The 20,501-nt window shown below is 37.4% G+C and overlaps 1 protein-coding gene and 1 long non-coding RNA gene across 2 annotated transcripts; both read right to left on the bottom strand.

The window, feature by feature from the left end:
- Positions 1 to 28: 28 nt before the first annotated feature.
- LOC306826613 (uncharacterized protein) lies at positions 29 to 12,094 on the bottom strand. Its single transcript, XM_079348042.1, has 24 exons — positions 12,010 to 12,094; positions 10,806 to 10,889; positions 10,653 to 10,712; positions 10,494 to 10,544; positions 10,267 to 10,368; positions 10,103 to 10,192; positions 9,952 to 10,014; positions 9,814 to 9,873; positions 8,707 to 8,775; positions 8,378 to 8,461; positions 7,677 to 7,763; positions 7,494 to 7,577; positions 7,310 to 7,378; positions 7,109 to 7,198; positions 6,262 to 6,351; positions 5,959 to 6,048; positions 5,784 to 5,873; positions 5,609 to 5,689; positions 5,345 to 5,407; positions 4,048 to 4,110; positions 3,291 to 3,437; positions 2,979 to 3,161; positions 2,749 to 2,796; positions 29 to 741 (listed from the first exon to the last, which is right to left on the bottom strand). The coding sequence occupies exons 2-24, from the start codon at positions 10,822 to 10,824 to the stop codon at positions 191 to 193; spliced, it is 2,334 nt and encodes a 777-aa protein (XP_079204168.1). The 5' UTR covers positions 10,825 to 10,889; positions 12,010 to 12,094; the 3' UTR covers positions 29 to 190.
- Positions 12,095 to 12,480: 386 nt separating this feature from the next.
- On the bottom strand, positions 12,481 to 14,795 carry LOC306826617. Its single transcript, XR_013779457.1, has 4 exons — positions 14,761 to 14,795; positions 14,548 to 14,610; positions 13,519 to 13,581; positions 12,481 to 12,506 (listed from the first exon to the last, which is right to left on the bottom strand). It is a non-coding gene; the product is annotated as an uncharacterized lncRNA (long non-coding RNA).
- Between the last annotated feature and the right edge of the window lie 5,706 nt (positions 14,796 to 20,501).

Genomic DNA, 20,501 nt, shown 5'->3' with positions numbered 1-20,501 from the left:
GTAGGTAACGTGACATGCAATGATCATAAAGGAAACATTTTTTTATTTTACCTATAGGTCTTTTCAAGGCGATAGTTTTACGGCATACACATTTATTTTGATGTGCAAACACATTTAAAATGAATTAGATGAACATAAATGGGATACATTGCAAAGATTTGACACTTGTGGAAAAACAATGTGCTCCTCTCTATTTTATCCAATCAACAGAATTAGGAGTGAGCAACTGCACTGAAACTGGGCTCTTAACATCCTCAACACAAAAATTGATGAATGGATAGAGTTTGTCTGTAAACTCTTGGCCAGAAAAAGAGTACATCAGAGATCTGGCACCAACATCGTAGAATGAGATCTGTCCCTTGCTGTATTCCACCAGAATACCTATTGTCGAAACCTCCATCTGAACTGGAAGATACACAGATATCCTATCCACAGCTCTGTATTGACCCTGTTTGTCTCGGACTATAGTCCAGTAACCATCTGCTGGCCTAAATCGTACTGCCCCCCTTCTCTGAGCAGATTCACTGGCCATTCCAAGGTGATAACATAGCCTCCCAGTTACAGAAACCTCCCAGTAATGTCTGCCAGATGAGAAGCCAGTCGAGCCCAGGGCAGCCAGATAGACATCAAACCTGCCTGGATTGTCAATTACAGGTTGCATTTCCCCAGTGGATATTTCAGTTTTATCTGGAGACAGATGGATTCGGCTGTGTGTCGTGTTTGGATCCATAGTTATCGTCCCTGGAAGCAAAAAACAAAACACAAAAGAGTCAAATAAAATACATATGGTCACAATTAAAGCAGCTGATGCGTACATACACATATATCCTGGCTTTTAGGCCTTATTATGGGGTTTGCACCGAAAGACTACATTTCTCACACTGCAACTGACAAACATTTTTCATAAGAGTCCCCACTTATAGCAACTAAAACTATCTTAGGCTTTACACTCCGTAGGTTGAGTTTAGAAAGAGGTGGAAAACATGAATTTTGAGAGATTTAGCCTTTCTAACCGTACTAAAATCTCTGACAGCATCGTGCTAATTTTCCCAGACTTTATAAAGCTTCTCCAGAGCCAAAGAGTGCAATGCACAAAACTATCATAAGTTGAGAAGTATACTCACAGGTTTTTTTTTTCACATACCCCAAACTCCTTAAATGGGACATATTATCAAAAATCAACTTTCACAGTGTTTTTGAACATTTATTTGGTAAACCTGAGTGTCTATTGACCCACAAAATTTGAAATAAATAGTCCTTTGTTTGTAGTCTGACCACACAAAAAAATGCTCCGTTTCAAATTGTTCCTGTAATATCACAAGTTGGATTCTGGAAAAGTTTTTTTTTTTTTTTTTTTAAATCCCCTCCCCTTTGACTCCACCCCCAACTTAGAGCAAAACTTTTTTTTAAAACACACATTTTTATTCTCTCTTTAGAGGCGTAATAGACTGGCACAGGAATGAGTCCTAACTCTTAAAGTCAATGTGGAGGTTAACACACGCTTAAGAGATGTTGACGTTTTGACACGTTTTGAAACTACATTAGCTAAGAACCCCACTTGTAAATATTAAAGTTTTTACACACATTTAAAACAGCGGTTGGTAACAAGTAGCTAAATGAGACTGCAGTGGTTGTAGGGGAGATTAAATGTCATCACACCGGGAACTGTCTCACTAATCCTCCTTACAGCTTCTTATCATGTTTTTCACTGCTCTTGTAAATATTAGGTTAATGAACAACTTATTAAGCAACATTTTTGTTAGCTTGTCAAAACCGCTGATTAGATCGATGAAGCATTACGATCATGATGTCAAAGTAAACTGACCACAGTGTAGTTTGCTTGTAACATAACGTTAGCTTTTTATTTCTCTCGGATGCATGCTTCAAACTTCATAAAATGGTGTTCATCTGTAAAGATTATCCTGCTTAACGAAACAGCCACGCATCAGCAACATGTTTGACACAGAGCTTTTCTGCAGTGATCCAAAATCCAATACAAAAATCCCATATAGGCAAATTCTCGTAGGAACCACTGGCGTAGTTACGTCCAGGTTGGCCATCATCACTATGCCAGCCTATGTCTAGCCTACTAGGAAGAATCACGGGGTCTCATTACATTTAAAGAGACACACACACCGAAACAGAGCGTTCTGAGAGAGCTGGTTTCTACAGGGTCACAAACCTCCTCTTCTGCTTGATTCATGTTATATTTGGACCAAAGCACATCGCAAATGTTTCTTTTCGACCACAGGGGAATCAACTTATGTACATTTTTGCCATAGAGAAAGTGATAGAAGGCTGTCTTCACAGAGAACACTTAATCACCTTGCTCGACATCTACCCCCCAATTGCATTTCAGGCATAAATAATGACAAATAATTAATCATCACTGGTTGTCTGGTCTGCTAGTGATCTAGACCAGGGTCTCATTGGGGTCATGTTTACTGTGGTAATATTTCAAGGGGGGAAGTTGGGTTCTTTTTTCATCAGTTTCATTAAATCTGGACTTATTTATGCAAGTGGTGCAGTCGCTCCCTGCTGGCCATCAGAAAGAATGCAGGTTTAAGGCCCTTCTACATTCACTTCTTCCTTTCAGTCTATGGGTAGGAGCCATACACACAGGTACATTTATACTATATTCAACAAGCCTTGTATGCAGTGTTTGTTGTGTTTAGGGTTTTATATGGAGCCTGGTTTATAATTTCACCACTAAATGAAAATCAAAAAAGAAGTTTTCTGGGAACTCACGTGTATAGATTGTGTTATCTTCTTCGTCCTTCATTTTATTTTGAACATCTGCAGAGAGAAAAGAAAGAGTGTGTTTGTTTCACCATGTACTCTCTGCTCTTTTCTCAACATATCATCCTCAAGTAGGGTTTTTCTCATATTGCAATCAAGAAAGAAAAGATTTAAACCATCATTAAGGGTCACATGCAGGGAACCTTAATGATGAGGGTCAGTATGCAAAATCTCCATACCTTCTGAACTTAGCTTCTCCAGAGGTTCCCACTTGCTGTTGTATTTCTCCTGAAGCTCATTATACTCTCTCGTCTGGTTCTCAAGCTGCTGCTGCTGCTGCTTGAGTCTGGCATCCTTCTCATGCAGCTGCTGCTGCTGCAGTTCATCAGCACGGGCCTGGATCAATTGTTGTTCCCTTAACTCTGTTAGATGATATTTAAAGATCAAAATCCAATAACACTGGCCGTTCTGTTTTTCACAGAGCCTTTTTCTCTTTTACAAATTTACTTGATGGATGATCTGTATGTTGTTATAGACTGAGATAAACTTACCACTGATATCATTCTGCAGGAGCTGATTGTCCCTGATTTGTTCCTCCAGATACTTCTCCAGCTGTTGGATGTTTGTACCCTTCTCACCAAGCAGCAGCTGCAGGCGATCTGCATCCTGCTGGCACTGCTCCAGCTTTCTCTGTACACCTGATGATGAAATATTAATTAAAAATCAATCCAACAACTTTAAATGTACACTCTAAATATATGTCACTGCAAATCAGCACCTCAATAATTAAAATTTGATCCTATAAGTTCATTGTTGAGAATGTGTCTTGGTTATATTTATCTAGTAAAGTTAGTGAATATTTATAATATGTTTAATGATATATATAGCTGTAGTAGCACCATCATTTCCCTGGTGAGAATCAAAGTTCAATTATAAATATTATTACCTCAGTCTATACATTTTCTTATTTATCCTTAGAAACTAAAAACTATTTTTAATACATTCTTCTGATTATATCATTTTAAATACAAGTTCAAACCTAGCAGAGGGAGAAGGTGGCTTGGTGTGGTTGATTACATTTTTAGAAAGATTTTCTACTTAATCAATGTTTTGACTTTTATTGTCTTTCTATTGTGTTTTTCTTTAGTCTAATAAATGTTGCTAAAACAAGATTACACCACATACCAGTTATATTCCTACAGTTTAACCTTTTCACAAAAAAAAGTTTTAAACAAAATGACATCAAATGACTCACTGCATCAAACACATTTTTTTTGCTTGATATTTAAGACTTAATGAGGATCTTACCATCACACAGGCTGGGACCATCGGAGCAGCACGTTTGCAGTTCCTCGACCTCCCACTGTAAGTCTGAAAGAGGAAGGAGGTCGGACCAACGAAAAGTATCATAGAAACAAGTTTCAAAGACATGTTTAATCAGAAGACGTTGTATATATTGACCATTGATTGATCGTTGAGAGTAATGCTGTCTTAAGCCATGAACTGTGGACAGTCTTGCAATTTTCCAGAATAACATTTTTACAAATGCACCTTTCAATGGGAAACTGTCGATGTTGGTGATATTCCAACTACTCAAAATAATACTGTTAAGGTTTAGGTGGATTTGTGTGTGTGTGTGTGTGTGTGTGTGTGTGTGTGTGTGTGTGTGTTGGGGGGGAGTAGTCTTAAATAATGGTGGCTATTTCAATGTTTGAGGACATTTACACAAAACAAAAACAATAGTAGAAAACCTAACAGAACTAACTGAGGCGAGTAGTAAAGAGTACAAAGCAACAAATCTCAGATCAACGTGATTGGCATCTTCTACATTTCCACCCTCGTTTCCTGGGAATGTTCCAGACTATTACCTGCTGTGTTCACACTTCAGCTCAATACAAATCGTCTCAAAACCACGGTGACGGTTTTTGGCTGTTAGCTTTAACGCCCCTCCCCCCCTCTTTTATGTGTCATGTATTAATTTCCTCCCAATACACATGAAGGGTTGTCACAACACTTAATGAGTTGTTGCAAGGGATCATCATTTTCAATACAGAAAACTGTTTTTAATATAGATACTGATTAATCGAGTGCTTTCTCACAGTTTTCGTTCATGTGGGTGAGTAATAATTAATGACAAAGATTTGGGGTTTGTGACAGACACTCCTCATCCATTTCTCATCAAATGCTGACAGCTAAAGAACTGGAGACACCTGTCACTAAAATAAGATCAAAGATTCTGTATATAAATCTTGTTATTCTGTTTCAGACACTGTCAGACTTTAGACTGAAGACTTTGTAATGTCCGTCCTTTAGCCGAATACTCATACATCATAAATTCACAAAGACAAACTTGTTGGGTCATTTCATTCATCTTCAGCCTGTGGATTATTGTTAGTACAGTGAAGGGTTTGGCACATAACCTTCTGTAACCTTCCATAACCGTTTTGAATATAACGACCCTCGCCGATGAACTTTAATATGCCTCATCAGAAACGTCACAGAGATTACGTTGAGTGTTGACCATATTCCAATCTGACTCCCTGAAGAGGACGATTAAACATATTGTCAAACTATCACACAAAAAACAGCATTGTACAGCACTTACTTTTATTCTGGCTTTCAAGTTTTTGGGTCTCTCTTTGTTGTTTTTCTATTTGTTGTTGCAGTTCTAAACGGGAACACAAAGAAAGAGATGATTTTCCTACATGTAAACAATTTCACCTGCAATTTTACCAACTAGATCATTTTATCATTAAATCAAAGTTCCAAATATGTGTTGCTATTATACACTGTGTATAATAGCATGCACACAGAAATCTGAGGTTGGATGACAAAATAGATATTTAAAGATATTAAGAAGGAGACAAACTGTTGATATCTCTTTTGGCAGCTATTGATGCCTGCTTCTGGGCTTTTTTCAGATTTGCCTTCAGGTCAGCAATTTCCATGACTAGGAGAGAAGCAAACACAGGTGCAGTGTTATTCAGCACTTAAAAGAAAACAAACATAATAAAGGAGCAAAAAAAGAAGACACATTTTCATACTCTGCTTATAGTTCTTTGCATTTGCATCGTTGAGTTGACGTTGGCTGTCTTGCATTTGCCTCTCTGTCCTGTTCAGTCTGTTCTGAATTTCTGAAACATCAGAGATCATTGGTGAGTCTCTCTACATTTTCCGACACAACTTTTTATATATAAAGTCACATATTTTGTTCTTTACCTTCAAGGTTCTCAGCATTTGTTTCTTTTATGTATAATATCTCATCTTCAAGTGGTCCAATTTTAGAGTGAAGTTCCATAATCTGAGCCGCTGTGGCACAAAAGAATATTCAAAAGCTGCACTGGGCAATTCAAAAGTGCCATATATCATCTTCACTTTTGTATCTCTTTATGCAGATGATGCTGTCCTATATGTACAGAATATGTAAATGTCAGGCAATAAGGGACTTCATCACGCCTTGCATGTAATGTTCGGGAACAACCTTTAGTATTTCAATGCCAAGAAAGCTAAGAGAAAACTTACACAAGTTAGCAATCCTGGTATCACTTGACTCAAGCAGCCATGTCCTTTCTTTTATCTGATTTCTGATGTCCTCTAGTTCATTCTCCAGATCTATGAGAAAGAAATGACACACAAGTTTTTAAAAGACAACCCCTGTTCCAATAGAGTTTAGAAAGTTTTCAAAATGCCAATAAGAATAGAATGTGATTGATTAAACACTGAAATACCATATTTGATTCAATACAACACAATGACAACATATTAAAGGTCCTATATTCTGCGTTTTAAGGTTTTATATGCTCTTGAGTGTGTTTTCCAGGTGTCTTGTGCATGTTTAGGTACAGCTATGTGCAAAAATTCAAAGTCCACAAGAAACAGGGCTTCTCCTACCTCCTACTGTTAGCAGTAGCAATAGCCACATGTAGCGCTTGGTCCCTAGCCCCCCTCTGAAAATGGGATTGTGACATCACAAACCCATGATCTCATTAATCCAAGCCCATTTGCTCATTATAGCGAGGATTACATTAGCGATTGTTAGCATACTTTAGGATGCACATAGAATAGATATATGGACCCAATAGGGCATAATATGGGACCTTTTAATGATGTCATTGATTTGAGGAAATGTGTATTAACTTTTTAAACACTTTAGGCTGTTTGTTCCCTCAGTTAAGTATTAATTTGAAACTAGTAAATAATTTTCCAAAAAAGCAATGAAATTATTAGGTTTGAACATTTGACTTAAAATTGTGCTATTTTTCTATTAAATATGGGGTTTACATGTTTAACCAAAATCCACATTCTGTTTCTATTTACATTTTACACATTGTACCAATATTTTAGTATGTACAGACAAATGTTTTCCCACCTTTGATTTTCTTTAACTCTGCCTGAGCCTGACTCTCTTCTTGCTTCCTCAGTCTTTCTATTTCATCTTTTTGAGCCATGAGTTGAAACACTAAAAGAAGACATGATGTATTAGATGTTAGTTGATACAAGTACATGAACAGTGATTAATGGAAAATACGATATTTTACAATTTGTTTCATTCAATTCCATTATAACTCACTCGGTTTAGTGTTTTCATCTTTTTCATCTTGAATTCCCTCAATTAAAGAATTCATCTGATCTTGAAGTGCTGTAGACATAAGCCATAATAAGACCATATGTAATGTGAGCACATGTATTCTTTACTGCTCGGTAAAACAAGTGGAGTTTGTGAATGAGTTTTTTAACATGTTTCTGTCACTTACCATTAATTCTAAAGTAGTCGGAGTCATTGACAGCAACATTTGCTAGTCTTTCAATCTCCATTTGTAATGCAATAATCTCCAGAACTGTGGAAGGGTTAAACATTAAAGGTATAACTATAAAACCATACATGTGGAAATATTATTGCGATTTTAATGCTTTCAATGGGTTTAGCCTCTACTCACGTCTTTGTGGTTGAGTACTTCTTTCTTTTAACTCTTCCGTTTTTTTAGCCAGCAAAATTGTTTTTGTATCAATGGCTTTTTGAAACTCTGTAGGACAAAAACAAAAACACAATTAATTTTTATAAAGATGTTTACCCTCCCCAAGCTGTTCCAAAGGCAATATGAATAGTCCCTTTACAGATTTAGTATCCGCAAAATCACTGTTACAAGGCTCAGCTGTCATTATCTCTTTGAACATCCATAATGATCCGCAATGGCGTCATATTGGTCGAAGGTCTGTGAGTTCACAACCGGAGATGCACACACACACAACACTAAGCAGTCTATCATCACTAAGGTCCTCTCGCTGACTCAGCTGATCCCTTCTTGCCCTTGTAACACCTCTATTACTCACTCTGAAGACAGTACAGAGGGGGGATCACTTCATCCCTCATAACGCCTGTTACACTTTCAGATTGAAGACCAAATGTCACCGGAACATAAATAAAAATGTGACTGGAGTCTGAATCAGACCCATGTCTCATAATGTCTCTCATAATCTCTCGCGTAGGCGTAATGGCGATTGATGCACTCATTTAAGTTCCTAACTTGACAACATATATATTCCATATATCAGAAACAGTGAGAGAGAGCATATGGACCAAATTGTGATGTAAATATTGGGTTAATATTAAAGAGAAAAGTTTTAATTGAAGACAGACCTGCCATCTTGCTTTGCAGTTGAGTTTTTTGCAGTTGTCTCTTCAGCTCCTCAAGCTGTTCGGTTAATGTGGAAATTTGAAGAGCTAAAAGAAATACAATCAAAAAGAAGTCAACAGATTTTACATTGTTAACTTTTAATTTTATTCTTACAAATATGTGCAGACTACACAAAAACTCCCCCTATAGTAAAAAAAAGAAGAAAACTTCTTACATTAAGATGACACCCCCTCTAAACATTAAGTACAAAGCTGCAACTTGTGACCCTTTGCTTTATCAAGTAACCATTTGAATTCTTTCTGGGAAAAAACCTCACAGCTTCATCACTCACCAAGTGAAGTGACAGTGTTAGATTTTGACTGCAGGTCTTCTATTTTGGAATCCAGCTCCACCTGCAGATCTTTGAGGACACATTTATATCATAAGAAATATGAACACATTGAGAGCTCTGGAGAAGGTGGACGATGAAAACACAAGTTTCTCTTGATAATCAAAAGATTTAGCTTTGGTAGAAATACTTATATATCCACAATTCTAATTCATTTCACTTTCCAGCCACGTGTGCAGTTTTACTTGAGAAGCAATGCCCTTATCATTCCTTTCTATCATGTTTGTATCTACAAATACTCGAATAGTCTTTTCCCTGATATTTGTTCTTGAGGGACCACTGTATCTCTTATTAAATTCCCAGCTTTTCATTATTAAGACTATTAACTTTGGAATATTAACACACTGTTAAGAAGTGGGAGGAGTATAACCCTGTAGCTAACAACTTATTAACCCTCAGTGATTCGCTTTGGTCAACCAACTATCAATCAGTGTTTTTTACTGGAAAGTAAAAATCACAACATTTTCAAAAAAGTTTTTTTCTTCAGAAATGCACTGGCTTGGGAGCGCTTGCATGAAGCATTTGTGCACTAAGAAGATAAGCACTGCTCATCTGTCCTGTCTCTGTGACAACAGATCGTTGACCTGCACAGCTGTGTTACTTCTTACTGCATGTTTTTTTTTGTTGTTGTTGTTTTTTGAGATCATTTATTTCCCGATCAGACCCGGAGAAAAGAGGAAGTGGATGCAACACATGATCCGTAGGTGGCAAAAATTCGGAGAATGTTTTACATTTTGAAAAGAGTGCCAATGAACAGCTCCTTTTGGAAAAGCTAATCGATTTTCCACTTAAGCACTTTGTACCACAAAAAAAGGCAGAGAGCTCGGAAAGAAGACGCTGTGCTGTTGGTGGACACAGGCCTACAACATTTAACTGTATATATCTGTTAATAGTTGGGCACTTTGTATTCCTCCTTTTTATACGGCACAAAATCAGGAGAAACAGATGACAGATCTATTTTTCTATTTCTGATAATTCAAAATAAAAAAGACAAAATATTCATTGATTGACAACAATGACCACAAATTGCTTTGTGACGTGTCAACACACCTTTAACATTCTGCTCATTACTGCACTGATCCGCTGTGTGGTTGAGCTGATTCTTCAGAGCTAAAAAAAAACACATTCACCATTTATTTGACCTTCTTTGACCATATTTTAAGCTTCACTGAATGAAACTATTCTTACACTGTATCTCAGCTTGATCACGTGAGTGCTCCTCCTCTTTGTCCTTCAGTTGTTTTTTTAGCTCTAGAAAGAAACGATGGAATGATTTAGCCTTATGGAGCCACTGCTGATAAATGAGTTCAGTAATGTCAGTCGGAAATGAGATACTCACGAGTAACTGTGACGGAATCTGTCTGGTCCGGAGTTTCTTTTTCTTGTTTAGAGTTTCTGAGTTCCTTCTGCAGATTAGTGGCTTTAAGAACTGATATACAGATAATACACTGTAAAGACGTTTCTTTTAATTGAATTTCAACACTTTGATCACCTTTCACTTACTCAGCTCCTTTTCCGTCTGGTTCCTCATTATCAGATGGTCGAGACGTTTCTGCAGCTCTTGCCTCTTAGTAGTCAGGTCATCATTTGAGAATCTCAAGAACTCTAAAAGAAATGTGTGTGTTTTTTTAAATTAGTAAATACCTGCAAGAGATTTGAATACAACAAAAAACAGCTGGTCGCGACTTGCCTGCTTGGGGATCTGTTTTGAATGCTTGAGAGACACTTACCGGTTAAATTATTGTTTTCTAGTTGTGTCTGAAGTGTCATGATTTCAAGAACTGAAATACAGAGAGGGAAATGTGAAGCTCACACTTAGAGATACTGTAATATTAATATAAGTAACAGAGATTTCATCAGCGAGACGAGAGAAGGAATGAACAGCTCACTCAGTTGTGCGCTGTCGTCACTTATTTTACTAATCAGGTCGTCCACTCTGCTCTGCGTCTCTAGGGAAAAAGTACACTTCAATACAGTTTCATTGACTTCCCTCTGTGTTCATCCTAAAATCACAAAATCACTCGCATTTTACAAAGACTCACCAGCTACACCGTCAGTCATGACTCCATTGGCAGCAGCATGAAGTTGGTCCCATATTTCATTCTGCAGCTCAATGACTGTTAAAACTGAAACATAGAAACATTCAGTGAGTTTGACAGAAATGTTTATAATCAGTCATCCATCTGATTAAAGGCTTAATGTCTATGCACTATGTATCTCCATAATTGTTTAAATGATGTAATCCATTTATACATCAGTCAGGGTTAATTGGTTCTGTGCACCATGTTTCATATTTCTTGTGATTCGTTACATGAGGAACAGTGTCATTTTAAAATGTCAAAGGACGTTTTTTGAATGAACAGTCACCCAGGCATTGTGTAGATTTGTTGTGACATACATTGTCTTGTTCTGTTTATTTTACCACATTTGTCATCTGTTCAACAAAATTACAGCAGATGGGAAGAAATTTGGGAGAGAGGAGAGGTGATAAGAGGAGTGGAGGGGAGGGAGGAGACAAGGGAAGGAGGTAAGGTGGATAGGGAGTTGTTGATGGAGTCAATTTTTGATTGGAAGAACGAGAGGAAGGGGTCGACTGTGAATGAGTTTGAGATATTAATACTGGGGTTGAGGAGTTTATTAATGGTGGGAAAAAAGGTGTAAATATGTAACTAATCATTTCTGACATAAAATGACATCTATCTTTCTCTCAACAGTCAAACGTGTCACTGCAGTCTCTGCGTGTCAGCACTGTAACGAAGCTCTGTCGTCTTTTCATCTTTGTACATTCATATTGATTCCACAACAGCTCGATGTTGGTGTCCCAGTCTGGGAATTCTTAGGCATTGCCGAAGCCCAGCTTGTAGAAAAATAGCGGGAGCTTCCCTTACACACACATTCACACACACACACACACACACACACACACACACACACACACACACACACACACACACACACACACACACACACACACACACACACACACACACACACACACACACACACACAGAGCTGTCAGTCTTGTTACTTAAGGTATTATTTGTAAGTTATCTGTGTAAATGTTATTTTTGTATTCTGCAAATAAACATAAAAAGGCCTCATTATCAAAGAGATAAGGACCTTAAGTTATCAAAGTGCATGATAAAAGAAAAACTGCTTCATGGCCCTGTGTTTCTTTTTTATTGTTGCCGAGAGGATGTAAAGAGAGACACAGGACAAAACAAAGGGTGGAATCATTGAGCTTACTTATTTTTGGGTCGGTAAAGCGTCTCTCTATTTCTTCAGTCTTGGAGTTCAGTTCGCTTTGCTTCTTCTCAATCTGCCTCAACAGCTCTGAGGTACAAAGAAATAACAGTGGTCAAAGTAAAGCAATGATAGATTTATATGTAGCAGAGTTTGTATTCAGTGAAAATAATACAAACTTTCATGGACATTTTAATGAACACACATTTCTCAAAGCTAAACTGAAAGAGTTTTTAAAATGACATTTTATATCCTGACTACTCACCTGAGGGCCTGTCAGGATCTACTGAAGAGGAGTGATTACTCTTCAGAGTCCAGATCTCATTATGCAAACTTATCACGTTCAAAACTGAAAACACAGGAAAAAAAATCAGTGCACAGTTTTTAGACAAACTGAACAGTATCTGATTGTTGCACTGTGAACTGAGGTGATGACCGCAGTGCTTTCATTTAACTTTTCTTACCAAGTTCTGCGTTTGAGCCTTCGTATTTGTCCAGTTCTGAAATTTTATGAATAGCACATTAATTACAGGTTAACTCAATGTGCTATACATTGAGGTTAAGAACACTGAAATACCAAAATTAATACATAAAATGTCCACGGTTATGAAAAAGATACAGAAATTAAATCAACAGAATCCACATAGCAAACATGAATAATCACTCCAGTGATCCCCTACAGTACACGCACACTAAGAGTGACTATTTGTTTTCTTGTTAGAATACAGTATATACTGTAGGTTTGCAGTGAAGCTTTAGATACATTTGTGATGGACCTTTCTTTTCTTTTCTTTATTAGGATCCCCATTAGCACCAACATACACACTGGCTATTCTTCCTGGGGTTCAACACACACATACAGTCATTGATGGGTTGAATAATATAACTGTCCCTAAAGCTGAATCTATCAACAGACTGGATAAAGATGCAGCATGTCACGGCCGTGGTTCTACTCTCACAGACGACACTGAAACTGTGTGTAGGCTGAAAGGTAGACACTTTATTAGTCGTTGCAGAGCCCTTATATACTGTTCAACAGATGTCACAAATTCCTTCCCACTTTAGATACTTCTGTACATGATATGAAGAAACACATGACCTTTACTCTTCACATGTCGGACCTATATTTGAGGAACAGTTCATCCTTGTACTGTCAACTGAGGACGAACATTATACTTTTATGGTGCCTCATATATCGTGGGTCTCTTCCCATATGGTCATAGCTTCTCCAAATAGATCATAGTCTGCGAACAACAAAGTCTTCTCTACAAGATGTATCCAAACTGAACGTATTCACAGAAATTTGTACTATCAGTCATACACACTTAAACACAGTACAATAAAACAAACAAACCTCAACAGGTAGTTTGTTCCAGAGAGAAGGACCACGATAATGAGGTGTGATGTATCAGATTTGTTTGTATTAACTGTGAGTATTTGAGTCATGTCTGTGATTAGTTATAGAAAGTTGCTGAACACCCAGTGCTGAAAACTAAAATCTGTCAGATTTACCTTCATGTTTCTCTCGAGCTCCGCACCTTTCTTCACTCTTTAACTGCAGTTTCCTCTGCAGCTCTGTTGAACAGAAACTTTAAGTCAGATCTCCTATAAATCACACTAATGGTGTTTTCACACATAACATTGGAAAATTCACAATACTTTTCTGAAGGGGATGCATATGTGAATGCCGATGGACACATTCTCACACTAATTTAAAATAGAATATTTTCTGCCAGCCTCCAGGTACACTTCTGTGTGAAGTTGGCCAACATTAAAGAAATATTACCTGGAGCGAGGAGGCAGGGATGACGACATGTAAATCTCAAGACAGTTAAGGAGCAATCAGTGCCATCATTGTGCACACAGTTAAGCTGCTTTATATTACTTTTTGTTTACACGTACTGTATGTTATTTTCCACTGCTGCTGTATTTGTTGCAAACAGACAAGTCAAGAAGATTTCAGGGACGGCATACCTGAACTACTCTGGAGTGTACAGTATGCGAGATAAGATGGTTTCACACATGCAATCCTGAAAACGTCGATAAAACTTCAAGCAGACTAAAATCCCCCTGAGTGAAGGATTCACAGATGCACCTCACAGCTGGAGGCTAGCCCTGTCTGACAGGGGATTTTTTTTTTGCCTCAGGAGCCACGGCATGATGTCAACGAATGATATGGAAATGGAGGATGAAACAACAGAGAGCAACACTTTGTTGATCATTTATACTTTTATATCAATGATATGTGTAGTTTAAGCAGAGCAGAGAAAAACTTATAGATGAAGAAAAAAACTGAATGAAGCCGCTTCATAATGTGCACAGGTTGCAGGTTATAAATGTCATGATCAATGCCATCTCGTTCAAGATGAAATTCCCTGCAGAAACTAATAACACCTTGATACCACTTGTAAAAATCCTTGATAAAAAAAAAATCCTGGTAAAGCCAGATTGAAATATCTTACCATGCAGCTCACCTGTGCAGGGTCTGATGTAAGTTTAAAAGCAGGAAATCATTTTTTAGAGTAGTTTAAATAAACTCACCACTTATCTCAGCCTGAGCATTCGCATATTCCTTTTCTCTGGTTTGAAGGAGAGTCTGAAGAGCTGATTTAAAGCATTTATGTCGGAGATTAAGGACATCAATATAGGGCATTTGGTTTTAGCATTTATCAGCTGCTCTTCAGCCCAACTTGAAAAAAAAAATCTGATAGAAAATTTGAAATAGATAAAAAGAAATAATGGAGTTGGACTCACTGGTGGATGGACTTGTGTCTGTTGTGAGCTGGTCTTGATTAACAGCCTGCAGCTCTCTCAGCTCTTTCATCATGCTTAGGATTCTGAAGACTGGTTAAAGTAAAAGAACAGACAAACAACAACAACAACAAAAAATCTCAATGTTCAGACTTTGAAGGAATATTGTGCACAGGTACTTTGTTGTTTTATCCTTGTGAAAAATAACATTGAAACTGAAAATGACTGACAGAAATGTCCTCTTTTGTTAACTTACTCAGCTGTGCTTTGGCATAATCCTCCTCCTCCAGTCTTTTCTGGTGGAAGTCATGAGTTTTCTTATAATTCTCCAAAGTTGCTTTAAGCTCTGCGATAAAACAACATACAATTTACTATTAATTTAAAAAAAAAAGGTTTGTAATGTTTTCATTTGACTGTCAACACACAATAATGTTTTTGTAGATAAAAACAAGTAAATCAGGTTTCATTGAGCCGTTGGGTCGCTCACCTGCAAGTTTGGAATCACTTGTCTTTTTGGTGTCAAACATGAATTGTCTAAACTCCATCAACTCCTTCTGCAAAGCCAAAATGTCTTTGGCTGCAAAAAAAAAAGACAGATGATGCCCGATTTTTGCCGCAGTAATAGACGTAAGTAGTGAGCATTTTGATAAGTTTCTCACTTACTAAGTGTGATGTTATTCTCATCACTGTTCAACTCTATAATCTTCTTTTTTAGGAGATCGACTTTTTGCTTCCATTGTCTCTGGTGGTCTTAAGAAGAAAATAAATGAAGCATCAGTAGTAAAAGTATTTTATCTTAATGTTACATAAAAAATCAGACAGGAGCTTCAACAGTGTGCAACACATAGTCTCACCGGCAGCTTCAGCTCTGGATTGGTCAACGATAGCATTGATGTGCTTCTGCAATTCAGCGATTACGCTTTTTATAAACATCAGGGTCAGTGCTGGATGAGGATCAGAACACGGCTGTCAGGAAATCAACATCATTTTTAAAGTTCAATACAGCTGGAGATGTGCACTAACTATTTGCGTCTTTATCTTCTTTCTGTCCCAGCAGCAAGGTTGTGTGGTCCATTTGTTCTTGTAGAACTGATGATGAGAGAGATTAAATTAAACAAATAATTAATTACTAAAAATGTCAGCAAGGAGCAGCTAAACAAAAAGGAGATACAGTGTGAAATAATAACAGTGAGATTATGAAACCTGTGTCAACATCTGCCTTACCTGCATATCAAGAAGAGTCTTAAAGTTAGAAAACTAAGGCAGTAATATGAATCAAATAGTCTTACCTACATACAATGAGCCAAAACCAGCTAACATTAGCCTTGTGAGCTATTGATAACACCAGACAAAGTCAGACTGTAGCAGCACAATCCAATGATGCATATTTTATATTAATTTGATTAAAGTTGGATTCTTCATAGCTTAAACAAATGCAAATATTTCAGCCAAGTGAGCTAATATTTACCCCAAACTCTGCCCTGACCACTATTTTGTCCTCTGCTTTTGGCCTGTTGCAGATCCCAGGATTGATTTAGCTGTGAGATGAAATCAGCAACTGTAACAACATATGAAAGCAATTATAATCAGAACTTTTAATACAATGTAACCTCAAAATGTTATTGTCTACAGCTTTCGTTCACCAAGCGTTTTATTTTACCTAAACTCTGCTTAAGAGCTTTTCTCCAAATGTCCTGTAAATAAAATCAATTCTCTTACTCAGTGCTGCATTTGTGCGGTTCATTTTCATGTGCGTCATCTTCTCAATCAGTTCATTCGTTTTCACTTGTAACTTGCTCTGCAGCGCTGTGGGACAAAAGTTGAGATATGAAACATTTTCATTCAAAGACGTTGTTTCAGAGAGGAGTGCTTAGTAGTTTGACTTTGCCAACAGATATAGATAGATAGATAGATAGATAGATAGATAGATAGATAGATAGATAGATAGATAGATAGATAGATAGATAGATAGATAGATAGATAGATAGATAGATAGATAGATAGATAGATAGATAGATAGATAGATAGATAGATAGATAGATAGATAGATAGATAGATAGATAGATAGATAGATAGATAGATAGATAGATAGATAGATAGATAGACAGATAGATAGATACTTTATTGATGCCGAGGGAAATTCAACACTCACCATCAATATCAGTAGTTGTGGTTAAATTAGTGGCATGTTTGATCTTATTCTGTAATGTTTTCACCTCACTGGTGAGAGCGATCACTTTCAGAACTAGGAAACAAATGTTACATCGTGTTTAACAGAAGCTCTGCAGTGGTGAAAATCCTGACTAATAAAGAACTAGCTAAAGTGCAGGTGAGGTGAACTTACCCAGAAAAGTATCATCATCATAGGTGTCCAGGAGCTCATTCATTTTGTTTTCAAGATGGATTTGATGAGCTGTCAGTCAAATAAAAATGTAGTTAAACATTGGTTTAAATCATTATCAATCGTCTTCTTATGTATCACACAGAGAGTACAGCTCACAATCACAAGCTTACAGTTGGTTATAGCTGAGATGGTCGAACTGCATTTTGCAAACTGCAGTTTGAGGAGTCTTAATTCACTCCTCAACTCAAAGGCTTCATTATCTGTAAGAAAGAATCAAAGTCATATCAAAGAGTCAGTCGAAGTTATATCAGAGAGAAAAAGAGTTGAAGTTATATCAGAGAGAGAGAGGAAAGGTTATATGAGATCAATAGTGTCACACCTCTGCTTCTAACAGAATTCATACTCACCATGTTGGCTGTTGTTCTGATCTGATTTCAGTTCATTGGTACCTATGAAGGGTTTCAAATAAGAGAAACTTACAGCATGTTCCTTTAATGTTACATTCAACCCTCTACGCCAGCCTTGACCTCCGTTTACACATTTTCAGTGGAAACATTTAAATGTACATACACTTCAAAAGTTTGATTTTTCAGTTGACACGGAAAAGGTTATTTTAACGACTCTTTATTTTTATCATAAGCTCCACGAGCACAAACGTGGTAAAACAATGTTCTCATCCTGCTGTTGTATTGTTGAGAATCTTTGCTGTAAAAGACTTTTAAAAAAGAAGAGTTTTTGTCAGTGTGCAGTTAACACATTGTCTGACAGCGGCCCCATGACTGACAACATTTATAGTAAAGAAATTCTTAAAAAAATGTGTATTGTCCATGATGGTCTTGTTTGCTTTTATAGGTGATCATAATTAATTTCAGTCAGTATGATAAGAAACTAAAAACTTCCCACAGGAACTTTAATGTATTTTATCAATTATAATGAATTTGTTGTTTACACTCACCATAACATGCTACTATCTGCAAGGGAACAAATATTTTTTATTAGTTTAATTAGGTACAAACAAGAGAGAAAAACAAGATAACATGATAAAGGCTAAATATCACTGTTGATACAAACAACATTGATTCGTCACAGCTCTGAGGACTCACCTGGCTCTTTGAAAAAAGTCTGTCCACCTGTGGATGCCCTATAGCACCTGTTAGATTAATCACTTGATGGTAGATTAAGAAAAGAAAAAAAGATTAAACTTCATTACAAACAATAATCTAGATGTGACATTCAGGGTTTTAATTTTAGGAATTGTATTAATTTACTGCTGTGTAAATACATTGTTGTTCCTTACCACCTATGTTGTCTGAGGCTTGAGTCACACAGGACAAAAGCAGGGGAAACCAAAACAGGTGAAACCCGTCAGCCATTTCCCTCGAGTCTGTTAAAGAAACCTCTTCTATCAAGAGTCCAAAGGCTTTTTATACACCACTGATTTATCGATTTCTGGGGGTGTTTTTCACTTACTGGAAAAGGCTGTGCAAACCCAGAGGGGCTGCTTGTCAACAAGCAAAGTGGGCAACTTCTTGGCCTGGTATAATGTATGATGAGCGCAATATAATGTGTGCATTATTGCTGTGAAAATAATAATGGTTTTAGTCATGTTAAAGGTGAGCTATGACGTTTGGGGAGAGATATTTGAAAGTCGGAGAAGTGTTGCAGACAGATTCTGTAGTATGTGTCCACAACTTCATAAACAGAGAACTGTACTCAGGAAAATGTTGACCCTGTAACCCTGTTTATTTGCTCCGTGAGAAGTTATGATGGTGGGCCCGCAACAGCAAAACCGTAACTCTCCTGGTATCTTTTTAGCTCCAAACAGAGACCCATATTCTTTAACTAAAGTTTGTGTGATCAGAATTGTTTCACTTCTCCAACATTTAAATTTCACTATCATAGTGCACCTTTAAACTAGTTCATTTTAAGGGATAATTAACAGAGGATGCTAAATTATGTTTTGAAATGTCAGCAATAAAATAAATACTGAAACATAAATGACAGAAAAATAAAAAGGTAAGTCTAAATTCTTATTAGATTGCAGATACTGTATTAATCAACTTGATATCTTCTGTGAATGTGAACTTTGGTTTATTTTGGAGTTAATGCTCAGGTACTGGCTCAAAAGACTTTGTTAACAAGTTCTCTATGGATGATGAGAATCTGACTTGAAAAATGCACCTGTGTACACAGAGTCAATGATTAAATCGTTTTGGTAGCTCCCACGTAGATGATTAATAAATACCCAAAAAGCTTTACACCTGCTTTTTTGAACATGCAAAATTCATTGTGGGCTTATACAGTGTGTATCCTGCTTCACAGTCTTTTCTCTGACATATATTTGTGCATGATAATCTTAATAAAAGATAAATACACCACAGAATATGGGGCCCGGGGTCGCCGGTGGCGCAGCGGCAGTGCGCGCGACCCCACGCATTGAGGCTCAGTCCTCGTGCGCGGGCGGCCCGGGTTTGCGTCCGGCCTGTGGCCCATTTCCCGCATGTCTCTCCCCACTCTCTCCCCCCCTCCGACTCTATCCACTTTCCTCCATCTATAATAAAGGCCAAAAAATAAATTTAAAAAAAAGAAAAAAAAAGAATATGGGGCCTAATACTTTCTGGAAACACATGCAATTGAATTTGACACCATAAAAGAACTGCCACATGGCTGAATATTTATCTGCTTCTCAGATCCAGTTTTGACCACGTTTGCCTTTTTAATGTTGACACAATTCCTGTGTTCCTGTGTGTGGAAAAATGTGTTGACAAAGATTGCACAACAATCTTTCGATTTAAGGCTAGTTTTGTAAGTAGATGATGGCAACCTAAATGACTGTGTTTAATCTCTCCTAGACTTTAGACTTGTAGACTTTATTTACCCCATGGGGAATTTCATTTTTACAGCACCGGTTTCTGTCCAACTGACAATCAACAAAGAAAAGTACACACTGAACACAGTTGGCCTACTATTCTCTGTTTTTAACAGATGCCATATAAATAAAATTATTCTTGTTATTACCAGGGTTGTTTGTTTAATAACGTTGATCTGTGTGTAATGACTATGCAATGGTGACATTAATTAACTCCTATACATCCAGAACTCTGCTGCACACCTTCTCACCCTGTGAACACATCAACCGTCCTGCAAAAGCTCCCCTGGCTCCTTGTCCCGTGTCATATCCAATTCAAGCCCTCAACCACCAGGCCCCTTCTTACCTCCCTGCTCCCCTCCACCATCCCTCTCCTTCTCCTCGCCAAACCTCTTATCTCCCCCACACAGAACCAAGCACTGAACCTGGGGGCACAGAGCCTTCTCCATGGCTCCCTCTGAAGCTCACTTTCCAAACATATTCAACAGTGCACTGACACATCCGCATCTAAATCATTACTCAAGACTCACC

This window comes from Symphodus melops (genome assembly GCF_947650265.1).
Source record: "Symphodus melops genome assembly, chromosome: 7".
NCBI lineage: Eukaryota > Metazoa > Chordata > Actinopteri > Labriformes > Labridae > Symphodus > Symphodus melops.
Note: the sequence above shows the minus strand (reverse complement) of the source record. Positions and strands in the feature narration are given on the sequence as shown.